Raw genomic sequence first — 20960 nt, 5'->3', positions numbered from 1 at the left:
TCGAATCCGGACCCCGACACCAATCTGCCTGGAGTTTGCATGTTCTCTCCCTGTGTCTGCGTGGGTTTCCTCCGGGTTTTGTGGGGTAGCTTGGTATATGATACCCCTGCCATCACCTACCTCCTCTGTCTCAAACAGTCGGATCTGGCTCTGCCCACAAAGGTCCAGCTGGGGGGACAGAATTAAGGATGTCACGGGAGGTAAGTGCACCCTTCTCCCTCAGTACACTAAGGGGAAGGAGCCGTTCCGTAAGCCAGGGCCCTCCTATTCTGCACAGAAGAGGTATTTTCGTCAGTCAGGGTCAGCCCGCAGATCCTCCCAGACTGACAAAGGTCCAGCTGGGGGAAAGAAGCATCTCTGGGTGCGCAAGCCTGCTACCGCATAAAGTTTTGCCCCCGCCCGGCTCAAGGGTGGGGGGAGGGCTTTGCGAGTTTGCAGCTCGATGGACCTCCCTGCTCTCCGACTAGTGGGTCTGCGAGGTGGTCACTTTGGGGTACATGATCGAGTTTTTCTTGTCCGCCAAACAGATTCTTTCCCTCAAATCCTCCTCCCCTTCCGGCTTGTCGGTCTGCCTTAATGGGGGCAGTACAAGACTTGCTCATGTGCGGGGTAATTATACCTGTGCTACTGGAGGAAAGGTTTCAGGGATTCTATTCGAATTTGTTTGTAGTCCCGAAAACGGACGGAGTCTGTCCAATCTTGAACCTCAAGGACCTCAATGCCTTTGTGAGGCTGCGAAAGTTCGGGATGCAATCCATTCGTTCGGTGGTTGCTGCGCTCCATCCGGGGGACATTCTGGTGTCCCTGGACATCAAGGACGCATACTTGCATGTCCCCATCTGCGCCAGGTATCAGAAGTTTCTGCACTTTGCGATCGGCGAAGACCACTATCAGTTTGTGGCTCTTCCCTTTGGCCTAGCGTCAGCACTAAGAGTTTTCACCATGGTGCTCGCCCCGATTCTGGCTTTGCTGAGACAGCGAGGCATTGCTGTTGTGGGCTACTTAGACGATCTTCCGAGAGCTGCTTCTGGCTCAGAATTAGAGGAGGATGTGTCTATAGCAATTCAGATCCCCAGAAATTTGGTTGGGTGCTGAACATTCAGAAGTCAGTGTTTGTACCAACTTAGCGTCTGGAGTACCTAGGATTGACCCTGGACTCCTCGGAGGCGAAGGTCTTCCTTCCTTTGGAGAAGTTAAAGATACTCCAGTCGGCACTGAAATTGTTCTGAGCCTCATGGTGGCCTCCTTTGAGGCAGTACTGTATGTCCAATTTCACTTTTGAGTCTTGCAGAAGGAGATTCTGTCCAAATGGAGCAAATCTCTGTTGTCTGTGGATCGTCAGATTCAGGTAAGTGACCTGGTCAGGGCCTCTCTGAGTTGGTGGCTGAGATCCCCGGCTCTTCAGTCCGGGAAGTCGTTCCTCCCCTTCCATTGGACTGTGATCACGACGGATGCCAGCCTGTCTGGCTGGGGGTGGAGTTTGGGGGGGTTCAGTCGGCCCAGGGCCGATGGACCCCGGAAGAGTCCCTACTGCCGATCAACGTCCTGGAACTTCGGGCGATCAGGCTGTGTCTCCTCGAATGGTCGCAGGGGCTTCCTGTCAGGATATATTCGAACAACGCTACAGTGGTGGCTTATGTCAGCCATTCCATCCTGAACTTTTGAACCCTCACAAAGGCATTGAGGGCTTTGAGGTCCAAGATTGGATTGACTCTGTCCTTCGGGACTACAAACAGATTCAAATAGAATCTCTAAAACCTTTCCTCCAGTAGCACAGGTAAAATTACCCCGCACCTCAGCAAGTCTTGTAATGCCCCCATTAAGGCAGACCGACGAGCCAGAAGGAGAGGAAGATTTGAGGGAAAGAATCTGTTTGGCGGACAAGAAAGAAACTCGATTTTGTACCCCAATGTGACCACCTCGCAGACCCACTGGTCTTGGCACCTTGGTCGTCCGTTCACACCTTTTCCAAATTGTACAAGGTTGATGTGGATGCATCTTTTGGCCTCAAGGTTTTGCAGGCGGCTGTTTGAGTTTGCACCCCCTCCGTTGAGGAGCTCTGCTTGTTTGGGGTGAAGTTAGTTTTTTGATTGCTGTTTCCACCCCTCATTTTTTTTTTACACTGCTTGGGGATGTCCCACTTGTCAAGATTTTCGAAAAGCGAAAATAGGATTTTTTGTACTAGCTGTAAAATCATTTTCTCTTTCGTCCATGGACGGACACAGCACCCACCCCTTCTTTTAAGTTTGTACTGCTTTTTGACAAGCTGAGCTGCTGGCTGCAGGGTGAGGGGTTATGACCAGAGTGACCGCCCCCTGGGCGGGGCTGTTCAACTCTGTTAAAGTTACATGTATTTAAACATGTCTGCCTTCCTCTCCTAATAGACGGAACATAACCCACTTGTCAAGATTTAAGGAGCTGTGTCCGTCCATGGACGACAGAGAAAAGGATTTTACGGCGAGTACAAAAAATCCTATTTTTTCAACCATTTAACTGGGTTCTATAAGTGTGGGAGGTGTAGGGTTTGTTCCTTAAATTCCTACACTCAAAGGCAGACTACCACCTTTATGTCAACTGCCACACAACTGTTCTCTATCAAACCCTGCATTATGTGTGCCACCACAGGTGTGGTGTACATGTTGCAGTCCCCGTGTGGCAATATGTGGGGCGGACCAAGCGTCCCTGGCAAGTCCGCCTTAATGAGCAGGCTACAAATATTAGGGTGGGGTTAAAAAATCAGTCAATGTCCAACCAAACATTATCGCTTGCAACACAATAGGGACCCGTCTGCAACCCTTTTTTTGGGTATTGATAGCTTTAAGCCCCATTGGAGGGGGAGTCTGCCAGTAAGGGAGATCCCCAAAATTTTGGAGATGGCCTGGATCCACAGATGGGTTGAACAATGAAACGGACGTTAATGCTTTTATTAATAATTCATAATGCTTTTATTAATAATTTATAATCCAATTATGATGTAAACTTGGTGTGAGATGCCAGGATAGGTTATCTTTGCTTTAATTAGTCACATATTTTTTTACATACAGATTTTTACATATTGTTATATATTTTTTATTCATTATTTTTTTTTTTTTTGTATTAGTTACAATATATTTTTGGGAAAATAATACTGATCAATTAATATTTAATTATTTGTACTGATTTTTTATACATTTTTTATTAATTTAATATTTTGCATATAATGCACATTATTTGCACTTTCAATCGATCGGTCTTGATTGATTATTCACATATTGGCACTTAATTGATTGTTCTTGATCGATTTATTAGATTGTCTAATTCGTCAATATTCACTGTTTATTGATATTCATAGAATAACATTTTCATGTATTTAACACATATTTAATTTAGTTGCACACATAATACGTGTGTATCTTCAGTTATTCACTTACATTTAAGTATAATTTATTACATTTTCACTAATCTAATAGAGAATAATCCATTAGTTTGCATTGTGCAATGAAGCGCATATGTCATGTTAATACTATGTCCGGTATTAATTCACGGTCAGTGGCGTTGTTTATCGTGACCGACCTAAATACATACAGGGAACCAATTTTTTTCTTAATAAAAATTGTCGTAGGTTGTTCTGGGTTTTCTATTCAGTTTGCCTATTCATTTTTAGATGTATTTTTTTACGTAATAGGTTTAAATATGTCATGTGAGTCATTTCAGCCGTTAATGGCATTTATGCCCATAGCCAAGATGGCGCTGTTCCGATCCGATCCTCATATCTTACAACGAGGCCTGGTTTTATAAATTAGTGGCGAGTCAGTCAGTGGCCCATCCCCATTGATAATGTCTGATGTGACGAAATGTGTCTGGGGGCATGCAGTTTGCGAGGAAGGGCCTCTGTACTTTGCCGGCTGGCACCTTTTATATGCTTTTAAAGACTTATGTTTGTTAGTACAATGTTTTATATTAAATAAATTACTCAAGACAATATCACCCTTTTGGTTCCTCTCTTCCTTTCCTACATGGTTCAATCTATACAGAGTTCTGAGGTATAGCCAGGGGGTGAGAGGAGTATTGGAGAAGTACCCTGCATGTCTGATTCAGGTTCTGATACCATTCTGCCTGGGTCACAGCTGATTGCTTGTCTTTGCTTGCCTCTGGTAAGCAGCCATTTGTTTTGCAGTGGTGGGCACTTCATATTGTTGTCAAGCACAGCGGTGTCATCATACAAGCTTATGGTCTAATATTCTGTGGATTTCATTAACCTGTGGCCTTTTTTGAATTACTGGCCTGTTGGTGTACATGTATTCCTATGCCATCTGGGGATAGGTTATATCATCATCATTCATATATGTCATCTTGAGGACTGAAGTTTATACTCCCTTATTGGCGCACCTTTTTCCTATTTTTTTATATATACCTGACAACCCTAATGCACAGGGGTCTGCATTGGTGGACGAAGAGAGAGAGATGCTGGTAAGATTACGCCTTTTAGGCCATATCTCCTGGACCGCACTTACTACAGACGCCAGTGCAGTGGGTTGGGGAGTTTACTACAACCATATTGTAGTTCAGGGGATATGTGCCTTCAACACAGCAGGAGTGGTTTCCAACATCCTAGACGTTTGTGCAGCATACCTTGCTTTGATAGCTCTGACACAACAGATCAGACGGAAGGCAATAGTTGCTTTGGATGGACAACAAGGCTGCAGTATTATACATACATCGCCAAGGAGGAACTCCCAGCAGCTCCCTCCTGAGGGAGGTAGAACCCATAATCCTGTAGGGGAAAAGAATCTGAGAGCAGTTTACCTCCCAGGCCACCTAAATTTGGAGGCCGATCATTTGTTACAAAAGATGCCAACAAATTGTCACTGCATCCGAAGATATTCAATTGGGGCCTTCCCGAGTTGGATCTCTTTGCTGCAGCAAAAAGCGCAAAGTTACCGAGATTCATCTCATGACTTCCACACCCTCAGGCGGAAACAACGGATGCCCTCTCCAGCCCATAGGCATGCAATCTAGCCTATTCGGCTAGCTTATCTCAAAGTTTCTGTCGAGGCTTACAATAAAGGACACTGTAGTAATAGCAGGCTTTCCATACTGGCTGAGACATCCTTGGTTTCCAACTGCAATGTCTCCAAGTATCCAACCTCAGGTCAAGATCCCAGTGCTACCTCTCCTTCTGTCAGAACCATGTCCTCGACCAACATTCTTGTTGGGGTGGGGTTCAGTCTGACCAAGATATGACCCAGTCGTTCCTTCGATCTCAGTACGGTAACGGAGACCCCTCGTTGACCAATAATGCACACACAGTCTTAGTTTTAGAGTGATCTAATATTTGAATGTATTTATCATGGCATATATAAGATTTTACAAGCATTACAAGGCAAAAATCTGGTCACACAGTAGTTGTGAGCGTTAATATGTCAGTATAATTAAACAAGGTTATATTCAGACATGTTCTCAAAACATTGGAGTGAAATATAAAACAAAAGACTGATAAGCAGGGTTTCAATGAAAGAACCCTGTCTCTCCAAACTAAAAACAACTAAATAACTTGCAGGTTTAAAGATATTAAACATGGGAAAAGCATTTCAACATTTAAAGCAGAATACCAGGAAAATCCATTCTGCTAATATGACACAAAATAGATGCTGGCTTACAAGATGGAGTAGAGAAGGTTCATTCTCTTTAAATCCCCTCTTAAATTATATATTTATTTCTAATAACTATAAGCCCCAAGTCCCGCTACAAATCTAAAGGAGAACGAAGATTCGCAGTCCAGGGACCACAGCTATGGAACGCTCTACCTACAGACATTGGGATGGATCGGGCCTTCAGAAAAAACTTAAGACACATCTATTCTGAAGCATGGCTGGACGACGACATTGGATACAGCACCTTGAGGCGATTTAGTTCGCATTTGCAGCGCTATACAAGTTACTCAGAGTGTTTAGAAACCCATTTGAGCATGTGTATAAGCTTCCAGATACATTGCATAAGGCAGTATGTCCTTAAGGGGGCGCTGGGCTCTTTCCACTATGCACATACAACACTTAAAGCATAAGTAGAGTATTACTGCAAAGATTAGGATCATTATAATGGTAAGCATGATATTCTTAAGCCAGGAGAAAATGCCACCAAATCCAAACCTTACCGCTCCAAAGGGGCTCCATGTTTTGGCAATATCCCTGGCCTCTTGTAGCTTGTTTACCTCATTTCTATGTTGGGCGATAATGTCATAATAATCAGGGACCTCAATGGATGTATTATGAACCCAAGTGCAACATTCATAGTCCTCAGTGACTTCACATAGGCCTGTGAGTGCCACACTCATGCTTTCAATGGCCAGGTCATGGAGTTCTAATTGTTTCCTGATTGCTCTAGTCTCTATATTTAATTTTGAAATATCAGATTTATTTTTCAGTACATCATCAATAATACCTGTATAATTATTGAGCCTCTTCATTAAATCTATTCTCCAACCTGTACTAGAAGGGAACCAGGCCATATTATTAATATGTTTGAGAGGATACCTGGGGTATAAACTAGCTTTAAGGTGTCCTCCTTTACTATCACCTAATATCCCCATTACTGGGACCAGGGCCGCTAAATAACACCATCCCTGGGATTCTAAAGGGATCCGGGGATAACATCCTTGCAACAGATGTATGTATAATCAAGGGCTAAAGGCAACCTTTGGAAAATTATCCTTGGCTAGTAAGAGAGACCGGAGAATGCTATAATTGACAACAAGTGTCCTACTGTAGAGGTGGGTTGGCGCTTAGAAATTTTAGCAATGTAGAATTAAAGGGTCTGGGGTACGGAAGAAGGAGCTATACCGTGATGCTGCTGGAAATTTAAGTGCAGCATGTTGGCAAGCTGTAGCACCTCCTTGTGGTATTACCTAACTTAAAGCACAAATCTGGGGAGCGGCTTCTACCCATGGCTTGGAACACAAAAGTGTTGTTTGAAAATGTTCTTGTGACATCAGTAAGACAAACAAGTGGGGTGGGGTGGGTGGTGCTAGGCGTGGGTGGTGGTGCGCTGTTGAGCGGGATGGGTGCTGCTGCGTTGTGGGGAGGGATGGGTGGTGCTGCTTTGTGGTAACGAAGATAATGGATTTGCAGTGCATTGTGAAAATGAATGCGGGTGAGAGTTAGGCCCCGTACACACGACCGGATCTGTCCGCTGAAACTGGTCCGACGGACCAGTTTTAGTGGACAGATCCGGTCGTGTGTAGGCCCGACCGGACAATTGTCCGGCGGATCGGACAGTTTCCAGCGGACAAAAAATTTCTTAGCATGCCAAGAAACCTGTCCGCTGGAAACCTGTCCGTCGGACGTGTTCGGTCATCTGTACAGACTCACCGGACACTTCCGACCGACCGCCATCCCTCGCATGCGTCGTACTGATTCAACGCATGCGTGGAAGCTTTGAACTTCCAGGGCCGCCCACGGCGATGGTGCGGCCACGTCCCCGCGTATTGTTTACGCGCGGATTTCTGTCTGATGGTGTGTACAACCATCAGACAGAAATCTCCGGGCGGACATGTCCGCTGAAAACGGTCCGGCGGACCGTTTTTAGCAGACTGTCCGTCCGTGTGTACAAGGCCTAACATTGTGAAGAGGATCTCCACAATGTAACTCTGATTATACACCCAGAGTCATCCTCATCCATTTTCTCAATGCCAGCCTCAGCCAGGTTTCCCTTTTAAAAGGAGTTTAAATAAATTCTGCAGGGGGGGCACAGTAGCACACAATTTGGGCAACTTACCCTCCATACATGCTGGTATCAATCTATCTGCATGCACCTAATAGGCTAGGTGCATGCTGATGAGCTGACCAGCCAATCATTGATCAGAACTTAGTGTAATGCCAGCAGGCTCCGCCTCAGCAGGGAAGGAAAACAGAGCTATTGCTGGCCACTATCTCCTGCTGGGGGGAGTTACATTAGTCAGGCGGCAGTTGTAAGCCAATGATTGTTTGTTTCTCCCTAAACAGCACACCGAGGGAGGGGGCGGGGCACGGCGGGCAGCGCAATGGGAGTGAAATCTCTGTCCCTTCTGTAGTGGCCGTGCGGATGGAGGAATGCGGGAGCGGGGTCACTGGTCAGTACTGCAGGGCAGGCGGCCATGCGGGCCGGATATTGTAGCCGTGAATCGGCCGATTTTTTCACAATAATCAGCCGATGCCGATTTCACAAAACCGGCCAAATATCGGCCGATATATCGGTCGACCTCTAATTACAAGACAAAAATCTGGTTACACAGTAGTTGTGAGCGTTAATATGTCAGTATAATTAAACAAGGTTATATCCAGACATGTTCTCAAAATATTGGAGTGAAATATAAAACAAAAGACTGATAAGCAGGGTTTCAATGCAAGAACCCTGTCTCTCCGAACTAAAAACAACAAGATAACTTGCAGGTTAAAATATATTAACTGCTTGCCGACCAGTTGCCACAGTTTTACGGTGGCAGGTCGGCTCTAGATCTAGATCTACGTCAGATCTACGTCATCTCTCCCAGCAGCCAATAGGGGTGCGCGGCTGCCGGAGGCGCACACGCACGCCCCCCGCTCGCTCCTGACACCCGCGATCGCTCGTTACAGAGCCGGGAGCTGTAAACACACAGCTCCCGGGCCTGTCGGGGGAGAATTGCCTGACCATCTGTTCATACAATGTATGAACAGCGATCAGTCATTTCCCCTAGTGAGTCCACCCCCCCCTACAGTTAGAACAGACTTAACCCCTTCCCTGCCCCCTAGTGTTAACCCCTTCCCTGCCAGTGGCATTTTTATAGCAATTAATTTTTATAGCACTGATCGCTATAAAAATGCCAATGGTCCCAAAAATGTGTCGAGTGTCCGCCATAATGTCGCAGTACCGAAAAAAATCGCCGCCATTACTAGTAAAAAGAAGTTATAAAAATGCCATAAAACTACCCCTATTTTGTAAACGCTATAACTTTTGCGCAAACCAATCAATAAACGCTTATTGCGATTTTTTTAACGAAAAATATGTAGAAGAATACGTATCGGCCTAAACTGAGGGAAAAAATAGTTTTTTATATATTTTTGGGGGATATTTATTATGGTAAAAAGTAAAAAATATTATTTTTTTTCAAAATTGTCGCTCTATTTTTGTTTATAGCTCAAAAACTAAAAACCGCAAAGGTGATCAAATACGACCAAAAGAAAGCTCTATTTGTGGGGGAAAAAAGGACGCCAATTTTGTTTGGGAGTCACGTCGCACGACCGCGCAATTGTCAGTTAAAGTGACGCAGTGCCGAATCGCAAAAAGTGCTCTGGTCTTTGATCAGCAATATGGTCCGGGGCTTAAGTGGTTAAACATGGGAAAAGCATTTCAACATTTAAAGCAGAATACAAGGAAAATCCATTCTGCTAATATGACACAAAATGGATGCTGGCTTACAAGATGGAGTAGAGAAGGTTCATGATTTGAATATTGCATCCATATTAAGACGACATCTGCAGGTCAGGGTACCCTTCAGGAATTCTTCCAGACTCTTCATCATACCCTGGGGCAAGGACAAAGGCAAGCAGGCAGCTTCTAGGACAATAGCGTCATGGATAGTAACACTAATACAAAAGGCGTACAGAGCAAGGGGCCTTGATCCCCCTTCGACAGTCAGGGATCATTCCACCAGATCCGTCTCTGCTTCCTGGGTGGCAAAAGTAAATGTATCAGTGGAGGCTATCTGCAGGCCAGCAACCTGGTCATACATTTTTGAGACATTACAGAGTAGAACCGGGGGCTCTCTCATCGGTAGAATTCGAAAGTCATCAAGTCAGCGTTTACCTACTCAAAGTAGTATTCTTTTTGTCAAAATGCATTTCTTTCTAAGCATCAACCCACCCGTTCTTAGCTAGTTATTTGTCATAGGTATGCTGCCATGGAGGCACCAGGAAAACAGAAAATTGTGCCATACTTGTAATTTTCTTGACCTGATGTCTATCCATGGCAGCATACAATCCTGCCTTGGTATTATATGTTACAAAGAATGCTGGGGTGCTCTAATCCAAGTCTTTTATAATATTCACTGGTCCTGAGGGAGGTGCCAAGTTGGCCATGAATGTCCTATTGAGGAGATTTCCCTTTCATCCCTGTCCCATAGCCATAAAGGAAGTGAGAGAAAATCCCTGAAAATTAAGAGAATTCCTTGAGGACCCTCAGATCACCAGAACTAGTGTCCCCATTGGAACATTTCTCCTCTATTACTTTCCTGGTGACAACCTAAAATGTGGGATTTTCTTTTACTTTAATGATGGTTAACAGAACAAATAGGTGAATCACCCTAAAGTGGACATAAGCAGCAATACAACATCTGACAGGCATTCTAATCCCTGTGCACTCTTATCCAAAAAAATAATAATCATTTTGCCTTTTAGCTAAACTTTAAATTATAAACTGCTTGAGCTTAGGAGATAAATGCCCAAAAAACATTAACAATTTTCCTTGATTGTATTCCCTACACCCTGTTCCTTTCTCCCTTCCACTTCTGCCCCACCAGTATTACCAGTAATTCCCAGCTGTCAGATAGTCTGTAGGTATAATTGAGTAAGTAAAATGTTATTGCTAATGCCGCGTACAGACGGTCGTTTTTTGTGATGAAAAACGTTGTTTTATGTCTTCTGAAAAACGACAAAAAAAAATTTGAACATGCTCGAATTTTTTGTCGTTTTTCAAAACGTAATTTTTTGTGTCAATTAAAATGATAGTGTGTGGGCAAATTGACGTTGAAAACGACGTTTTTAACCAGTTAACCACCAGCCGCCGTCATATAACGGCGGCAAGGTGGTTGCTTAACTGGGGGTCGCCGTTATTTAACGGCGCCCAGCAGAAGCAGTAATGCGCGCCGCCTCGGGCGCGCACACAGAAAATTCTGTGCGCGCCGGGTCTATGAGACCCGGCGCTACACAGATCACGGTAACTGACCGACAACAGCGGTCTTTTACCATGTGATCGCGCCGTCCAATGACGCAGCGATCACAGGTAAACAAACCGGCGTCATTTGATGGCGCCGGTTCCTCCCTCCTCTCGCTGTACCGATCGGTACAGTGTGAGAGGAGAGCGCGAATGGCAGCAGCAGTGTGGGATGGATCTGTGACTATTGCAGTCACAGATCCATCCATCCCTGCTCAGCCATCCCTGCATTAACCCCTGCAATACTCTGCCTTCCCTGCGCAATACTCTGCCTTCCCTGCGCAATTACTCTGCAATACCCCCTGCGCAATACTCTGCAATACCCCCTGCGCAATACTCTGCAAAACCCCCGCGCAATACTCTGCAAAACCCCCGCGCAATACTCTGCAAAACCCCCGCGCAATACTCTGCAAAAACCCCTGCGCAATACTCTGCAAAACCCCCGCGCAATACTCTGCAATGCCCCCGCGCAATACTCTGCAATACCCCCCGCGCAATACTCTGCAATACCCCCGCACAATACTCTGCAATACCCCCGCGCAATACTCTGCAATACCCCCCGCGCAATACTCTGCAATACCCCCGCGCAATACTCTGCAGTACCCCCTGCCAGTACTCTGCAGTACCCCTTGCGCAATACTCTGCAGTACCCCCGCACAATACTCTGCAATACCCCCCGCGCAATACTCTGCAATACCCCCCGCACAATACTCTGCAATACCCCCCGCACAATACTCTGCAATACCCCCCGCACAATACTCTGCAATACCCCCCGCACAATACTCTGCAATACCCCCCGCACAATACTCTGCAATACCCCCCGCACAATACTCTGCAATACCCCCCACACAATACTCTGCAATACCCCCCACACAATACTCTGCAATACCCCCGCACCAATACTCTGCAATACCCCCGCACCATACTCTGCAATACCCCCGCACCAATACTCTGCAATACCCCCGCACCAATACTCTGCAATACCCCCGCACCAATACTCTGCAATACCCCCGCACCAATACTCTGCAATACCCCCGCACCAATACTCTGCAATACCCCCGCACCAATACTTTGCAATACCCCAGCCAATACTTTGCAATACCCCGGCCAATACTCTGCAATACCCAGAAAATACTCTGGGGAAAAAAATGTGTTTTAACCACTTCCCGCCCACGTCCTATGAGGTCCTTGACTTTGTGCAGGGATATCTAAATGATGCCTGCAGCTACAGGCATCATTCAGATATCATTTTTTTCATCCGGCGATTCTCTACACCATAAGAACGATCATGGCGGCTGTTCCGCCTCTTGATCGTTCTTACGGGAGGCAAAAAGGGACGTCCCCACTCCCTTCGCCCTCCGGTGCTTCTTCTGACTCACCGCTGCAAACGAAGCCAGGATCGTTTTTTTTTTTTGTTTTTTTTTCAGGCTTCCCAGCCTAGAGGTGAGATGTGGGGTCTTATTGACCCCATATCTCACTGTAAAGAGGACCTGTCATGCTATATTCCTATTACAAGGGATGTTTCCATTCCTTGTAATTGGAATAAAAGTGATCAAAACATTTATTTTTGGGGAAAAACATGTCAAACTAAAATAAATAAAGTAAAATGAACAATAAAAATAAAAAATAAATATTTAAAGCGTCCCTGTTCCCGCGTGCTCGTATACAGAAGCGAATGTGTACGTAAGTCCCGCCCACATATGAAAACGGTGTTCAAACCACACATGTGGGGTATCGCTGCGAACGTTAGAGCGAGAGCAATCATTTTGGCCCCAGACCTCCTCTGTAACTAAAAACATGTAACCAGTAAAAACATTTAAAACGTCACCTATGGGGATTTTTAAGTAGCGAAGTTTGGTGCCATTCCACAAGCGTGTGCAATATTGAAGGGTGACATGTTGGGTATCTATTTACTCGGCGTAACTTCATCTTTCATATTATGCAAAAACATTGGGCTAACTTTAATGTTTTTTTGTTTTAAAAAGCACAAAACTGTTTTATTTCCCAAAAAAATGCGTTCGAAAAATTGCTGTGCAAATACCATGCGCGATAAAAAGTTGCAACGACCGCCATTGTATTCTCTAGGGTCTTTGCTAAAAAAGCATATATAATGTTTTGGGGTTCTATGTAATTTTCTAGCAAATAAATTATGATTTTTCCATGTAGGAGAGGAATGTCAGAATTGGCCTGGGTGTTCCAGAACGCCTGATGGTGCTCCCTGCATGTTGGGCCTCTGTATGTGGCCACGCTGTGTAAAAGTCTCACACATGTGGTATCGCCATACTCGGGAGGAATAGCAGAATGTGTTTTGGGGTGTAATTTGTGGTATGCATATGCTGTGTGTGAGAAATAACCTGCTAATATGAAACTTTTGTGGAAAAAAAATAAAAATAAAAAAAACCTTGATTTTGCAAAGAATTGTGGGAAAAAATGACAACTTCAAAAAACTCACCATGCCTCTTTCTAAATACCTTGGAATGTCTTCTTTCCAAAAAGGGGTCATTTAGGGGGTATTTGTACTTTTCTGGCATGTTAGGGTCTCAAGAAATGAGATAGGCCGTCAGTACTTCAGATGTGATCAAATTGATCAATTTTCAGTAATTGGTACCATAGCTTGTAGACCCTATAACTTTCACCCAGACTAAATAATATCCAAATTTTTTTTTTTTTAACCTAAGATATGTAGCAGTATACATTTTAGGCCAAATTTATGAAGATAAATTCATTTTTTGCAAAATGTTATAATAGAAATGAAGAAAAATTATTTTTTTTACAAAATTTTCGTTCTTTTTTCATTTATAGCGAAAAAAATAAAAACCGCAGAGGTGATCAAATACCACCAAAAGAAAGCTCTATTTGTGGGAAAAAAATGGACAAAAATTTCATTTGGTTACAGTGTTGTATGACTGAGTTATTGTCATTCAAAATGTGAGAGCACCGAAAGCTGAAAATTGGTCTGGTTATTAAGTGGGTTTAAGTGCCCAGTTGTCAAGTGGTTAAACCCCTGCATGCTCAGAAGCAATTTATGAAGCAAGCTTCAATGGAACAGAGTGCCGCCGTACGTGCTGAACATAACCACGCTTTGCTAGCGCATTTTGAAAATACTATGGTGTGTATGCTTCATTGTTTTTGAAAATGAAGTTTGAAAAACGTCGTTTTATTTCATCACAAAAAACGACCGTCTGTACGCGGCATAACACTATCAGCCTTAAATAGAAGCTGTGTACCAAAAATTCTGAATGAACAAAATAGTAGCGCTAAAAAATAACTAAACGTTTCTAAATATTAACCACTTGCTTACTGGGCACATATACCCCCCTCCTGCCCAGGTGAAATTTCAGCTTTCGGCACTGCATCGCTTTAACTAACAATTGCGCGGTCGTGCGACGTGGCTCCCAAACAAAATTGACATCCTTTTTTCCCCACAAGTAGAGCTTTCTTTTGGTGGTATTTGATCGCCTGTGCGGTTTTTATTTTTTGCGCTATAAACAAAAAAGTGAGACAATTTTGAAAAAAATACAATATTTTTTACTTCTTGCTATAATAAATATCCCAATTTAAAAAAAAAAAACATTTTTTTTTCTCAGTTTAGGCCGATACGTATTCTTCTACATATTTTTGGTAAAAAAAAAAAAAAAATCGCAATAAGCGACTGGTTTGCGCAAAAGTTATAGCGCTTACAAAATAGGGGACAGAATTATTTTTTTTTAATTATTTTTTTTTACTAGAAATGGCGGCGATCTGCGATTTTTAATGGGACTGCGACGTTATGGCGGACACATCGGACACATTTTTGGCGCCATTCACATTTATACTGCGATCAGTGCTATAAATATGCACTAATTACAGTATAAATGTGACTGGCATTGAAGGGGTTAACACTAGGGGGTGAGGAAGGGGTTAAATGTATCCCTGCTTAGTGTTCTAACTGTAGGTGGAGGGGGGTGACTGGGGGGGGTGACCGATCTGTGTCTCTATGTACAAGAGACACAGATCCGTCTCCTCTCCAGAGACAGCACCGCTGTCTCTGTGTAAAACGGCAATGAGAGATGATCTCATATGTTTACATATGAGATCCTCTCTCATTGGCCGCACAGATCGCCTCGCGAACGGCCACTCTGATTGGCCGTTCGCGGCGATCTGTAATTGGCTGTGTCCGAGGGACACGGCCAACACAGATTTTCCCCGCAGCGCGCTCTGGAGCGCGCGCGGGGACCGCCCTAAGGGGCGGACGTCAATTGACGGCAGTTTGGAGATTGGGATCCGCACTGTAGCCGTCAATTGACGGCAGGCGGATCCCAAGTGGTTAAACAATACATTCGTGATACAGAAATTATTGTGAGGAATGCAGGAATATATAAATAAAGTGAAAAAATTGTATAAATATATATGTGAAAAAGCGTCCACATAGAAAATCCAAGGTGATAATATTCCAGGTGAAAACAATTAAAGTGTCCAAAACAAATCTTCAAAAAATCTTCTTAATATGAGACCTTTCACCACACCAAAGTGCTCAGTGACTCCACACCCATAAGAATTGCGCTTACCAATGCGATATGCCTTGCATTCTCATGCTTGGCAAAAACAGCAAAATATTTCTCCACACGAACTGACCAATTCCACCAGTGATTCTCACAAGCCGATTCGTTGTTCCACATGAAAGGTAAAGTGACTCCAATGGTGAAGTATATCAAACTTGTTTATTTAAAATCAGTAAAACAGCTTCACACATTGCACTCACATTTGTTACAGCAAATCAAAGCACTTCAATAGTGAACTAAGCAGCGGGTTCCTCACAGGTGATTATCTTGTTGCATTATGGTCACAGCGGACCTAAATAAAAACCGTCAGCCTCACCCCCTGCTCCACTCGTCACTTCAAAAACACACTACACATGCGATGGTCGGTACTCGGACGCTTCCTTGGTGTGCCGTGCAACTTCCCCCTAGACTCGTTTTGACGCTCTGGACTTCTTCACGCAGGGTTGGTTACACGGACTCATACTGTAACTTCCCTTTTATCAATGGGCTGACCTCTGACACGCATCATGTTATGCCCACACATTCGCCCGTCAGTCCAAATGCAAATCACACTCTGTTAATTACAAATCCTAATCAATCCATCCACCTGTCTGTTCCAAAGAACCTGCATCACATTATGTCAGCGCTCAATGCGTGTCCCCATGACCACAATGCAACAAGTGTCTACAAACAGGAAATGGTAGCAATCCATCAATAATTTACAATACATCACAATTATACATATTATGACATTGCTATTTGATTAATCTCGGTGTGCAATGGTCCTATGTATCAAAAAGATAATCCAAAGCCTTTAAAAAAAAAAAAAAAAACATAACTGAAAAAATTAAATAAAATAATGCACTCATCTGAGTGCATAATAACATGCCTCTCTGGGTTGGGAAAAATGTGTGTATATATGCCACTATCCACATTCATATATCCAAATGTGAATGTGAGTGATCATACTTCCACATAAATTCTACCTTATAAAATACGTATCAGGTCAAGCAAAAAAAAAACTAACATGTATATACCCCCGTCATATCTGAAAAAAATATATATATCCCAAACAGACGGATAGGCATTAGCATTCCTACTAAAACTAACCACCCCAACACCACCACCATGGAACTGCAGGGGCTATGCAAAAGCCACCATGCTGCCAGATATTTGCCATGCAAGGGGTCCCCTCAGGCATATAGGTGGAACAAAATCCCTAATCCAGACCACATTTAGCAATTAAATAACATGCTACAGCACTATACACTTACCAAATGTCTTCCAAACAAAAAGAAAAATTTATTTAAACCCAATGTAGAGCACATTTTTTTTTAATTGCTGAATTTATTATCCAAGCCTCCAAAAGTTGTTTTTAGTACATTATTAAATTTCTTATTGTAACGGTCACCACCGTTTACGACCTTCCATCCCAGTCACGACAGCTTATCGACACTCCAACCGACAGGACCCGATCCCATTTCATTTGCCCAGAATTAAGACGAGACACGCAGCTCTGTACTTGTTCCAAATGTAATGACAACTTTAATGGTTTCTTCTCAGCTTTTTATACAGTACAAGCATGTGACAGTATTCAAAGGGACAATGAGATCTCCAACCCCCTAATCACACACTAAGGGTAATTACTTAACATTCCTTAATCAACAACAAAACACCTTCACCCACTCCGTCTCCGCAAGTACATTCCACACATAAACAGTTTTTAGCATGCATAATTATAGGTCTGGGAGCAGACCTGGGATTAACACCTGTCCGTTACAACACCTTTACACAAGGACAATGGACTGTCTCCCAGGCCCTGATGCAATTAGCATGTCACTAGAAATGAGTCATAGAATATTCTTTGCAGGCATTTAAGGAATATACTGTAAATCACTATCCACGCCAAAACAATCCAACATCTTGCAGTATCTCAAAATCCTGCAATACGAACTATCCGTGATGTCAAATCTCATGTAATACATGAATTATGATTCACTTGCCACTCCATGCCCAAAGGGCACAGAGTGGACTCAGACCCAAGAGTTATCAGTGACGCTGACACAGGAGTATCCTCCATCCTCACAAAGTCTTTGGGTGTCACGGGTCATTCCGTTACACTTATAATATCAATTCTCAAAATGATAGTTTTATAGCTCGCAAATCGGTTTCAATGATTTGACAACCAACCTATTTGGACATACATCGGCAGATGGGGGTAACATCATTCTATCAATTTTAAATAATTAATTCTAACTTGGAGAGATTCTATTCCATGATCATCCCCACATTCTTTGAGTTTTGAACATTAGTCCCTCCCATTCTGTGCCTGTAAAATCCATCATAGTGTCAAATTTGTCAAATCAAGTAATCGTAAGTATTAATAGATATAATAAATCCTTTTTACCTTCCCTCAATAGCAGTGAGGATTAACCTTAGCCCTGGAGAGATGGTCTTCCGCCTGATAGCTATCTTTTTCTTTAAATATAATCTAAGGGGGTACCACATCCATATATAGACTGTTTAAAAAGTATAGGACCATTTTAGCAGACTTTACCGATACCAGAAAAGAAACGCTACATAATCTTATGAAATGCAATTTATTACAAATATATTACAAGAATAAAAGTTGATACAAAATAAAAGCAAGACAATTTGAGCTCTCATTGCTATAACCACATAAAGTGTATATATAACATATTAGATCCCCAATACTGCTAGGTCAAAGAGGTCGACATTTTGCTTTATGCTTCCTCAGGACCTTAATTCCTTGACTGTAAGCAGAGGGCTTATTTAAGAGAGAGCGCTCATACATGTAACATGTCATGTGCTATCCAAAGGCGTCTAGATTAGCGATATCCTCCCAAGATCAGTCAGTCAATAAATCGAAATGCCCCATTTGGGCAGAAGTATCCCCAGAGTCACTACACAGGGATAAGGGTTAATAAAACTGAATGCAGGGAGGGGGTTATATACCAGCTGAGGGCGATATAAACCTGCAGTCAAGATTAAGGGAGCGTTGTGTCCTATTTTTTAACTTGTGGTATAATCATTTTCTTGGAGTAAATTATATGATCCACTCCTACTATTGCTTCCTTCAAAACTGAGCCAGGCTGTGAGTGGGATGTTCTTACAGCTGTTTACCAATTTCCAGTCTCCTAAAGGCAGCAGCATAATCAATGTACTTGAATACTTCATCCTGCATCCACTAATGTCCAATGTTTCAAGACAATATTGCCAAAACACTGTTTTGCCCCATAAAAAAAAAACTTGTATGAACAATGTGTGACATACATTACTTCATCCTTCTCTTAAAAATTACAGCAAAGGTACCTTTCCAAATGTTTAGTAACCTACAGATACCTATAGGTGATTGCAGGCTTTTTATTCTTTGCATACCTTATTTCCCTCCCCATTCTTCTCGCAGTTGTCATTTTCAGGCTAAATTAATTTATCTTCATTTACCTGAAACTTTGCCTGTAACTCTAATGCCGCATACAGACGGTCGTTTTTTGTGATGAAAAAAAACGACGTTTTTGAAAACGTCATTTACAATGATCGTGTGTGGGGGGAAACGTTGTTTTATGTCTTCTGAAAAATGACAAAAAAAAATTCGAACATGCTCGAATTTTTTGTGTCGTTTTTCAAAACGTCGTTTTTTTGTTTCACAGAAATTGACCGTGTGTACCAAAAAACGACGTTTAAAACGACGTTTTTAAACCCGTGCATGCCCAGAAGCTAGTTTCAATGGAAAAAAGTGGTGAAACGTAACCTCGCTTTGCTAGAGCATTGTGAAAAAACGATGGTGTGTAGGCAATGTCGTTTTTGAAAATGATGTTTCAAAAACGTCGTTTTATTTCATGATTTAAAACGTCGTTTTTTTTTCATCACAAAAAACGACCGTCTGTACGCGGCATAAGTTTGCTTCCTGAAACATCTGACAGCACATCATATAAGGGTGAAAAAAAACTTTTCCCCAAGATGACATTTTCCAGGAAGGCGCTGCTGCTGAAGTTTTTCCAGGATACCGCTGTGAGGCCAGGGCTTATTCACCAGTGCCTCATTAAACAAGGAAGTAGAAAAAATGTAATTGTAAGTAAAATAAAATAAAAAAATATGAATGTAAAATAATTTCACATCAGCATGCAGTGTTTTTGTGCTGATGTGATTTTTAGTAAAAGGAGGGAAAAGCCACTTTAATGGCAAGACTATTTCCAAATAAACTGAAACATATAAATGTAAAGTTTGGTTTGGTCCATAAGGGGTATAAATGTAAAGAGAGCTGAAGTGGTTAAACAAATTCTGTAAACTGTCATCATGGGTAGCAATGCTAACCTCTTTTTCATGCACAGGTACGACAGCAGGTCACACTTGTAAGTTTAGAACCTGCTACTGAAGAAGAAGACTGTGAAGAAGTGAGACGAAGAGCCCCTAGGCGAGATTCAAGGCCTGGGGAGCCTGTTCTCCCTGTTCAGCGTCCAATCCCAGAACCAAAAGGAGAAGAAGCAGAATTTGCACAACCACTTTCACTTAGTTTCCAGAGCCAGAAAATGAAAGGAATGAAAGAGCTTTTAATAGCTGCAAAAGTCAACTCCAGTGCTATAAAACTGCAACTCACTGCTCAGTCACAAGTGCAGCCAAAGCGAGCGCGAGGACCTGGGCCACGAGATTACAATCTGGGATACTTGAAAAGGCAACGCAAAGGGGTTTAAAGACAGAATGAACCAAATAAAATTTAGAAGTTTTATTTTTGCCAATTTTTTTTTTTTTAGTAAGTGTGACTATGTAAGGAATTAAATCCTGAATTAATGTTCTTAGATTTATATGTCAATATTATATTGTAGTATGGAAATATTAGCAGTTGTAACCTCCCCTGCTCAAAAAATAAAGAAATGCATTGGGTATTTGTTAAAGTGTTATTCAGAACTAAACAAGCTTTTCTGTTTATATTTGTGATTGTTTTGTGATATAAATATAGCTTGAAAATCAAGTTTATAGCTGAAGCTTATTTTTGTTTGGAGAACTGGGAATATGGACCTTGACTAGCCAACGCCCACACTGTGACTGTGGCAGTTCTGCTTTAAAATTAAACCCTCAGGCTGCATATACAGTAATACAGTAAAACCTTGGTTTGAGAGTAACTTGTTTCGAGAGTGTTTTGCAAGACAAGCAAAATGTTTTAATACATTTTGCCTTGATATACAAGTGATGTCTTGATATAAGAGTAGCGTCATGTCACAACTGAGTATAAAAAAGAGAGGCGCCTCTACAGTAAGTGTTGCAATATGGTTACATTTAATGAAGGTATAACATTTGCTACACTTAGAGCCTCTCTTCTATACCCTTGATATACAAGTGCTTTGGATTACAAGCATGTTTCTGGAACAAATAATGCTTGCAAACAAAGGTTTTACATAATGGTAAGTAATAAACATGCTAAACTTTAACTTTCCTAGCTGCTAACTGCTGCAGCAACAGTTGAAATACCCTATTCTGGAAGTACATAGAAGAGTCAGA

The 20960-nt window shown here is 42.6% G+C and overlaps 1 protein-coding gene across 2 annotated transcripts in view; it reads left to right on the top strand.

The window, feature by feature from the left end:
- MEN1 (menin 1) overlaps nucleotides 1–20438 on the top strand; it is a 714178-nt gene extending 693740 nt beyond the window's left edge. For both annotated transcript variants that reach the window (XM_040328762.1, XM_040328763.1), the window contains one exon: nucleotides 19796–20438. In XM_040328762.1, coding sequence (XP_040184696.1) covers nucleotides 19796–20155 — 360 coding nt within the window. In that variant the 3' untranslated portion in view covers nucleotides 20156–20438. The remainder of the gene's footprint in view (nucleotides 1–19795) is intronic.
- Nucleotides 20439–20960: the final 522 nt, after the last annotated feature.

This window comes from Rana temporaria, chromosome 11 (assembly GCF_905171775.1).
Source record: "Rana temporaria chromosome 11, aRanTem1.1, whole genome shotgun sequence".
In the NCBI taxonomy this organism is placed as follows: Eukaryota; Metazoa; Chordata; class Amphibia; order Anura; family Ranidae; genus Rana; species Rana temporaria.
This window is presented reverse-complemented; position numbering and strand designations above follow the sequence as displayed.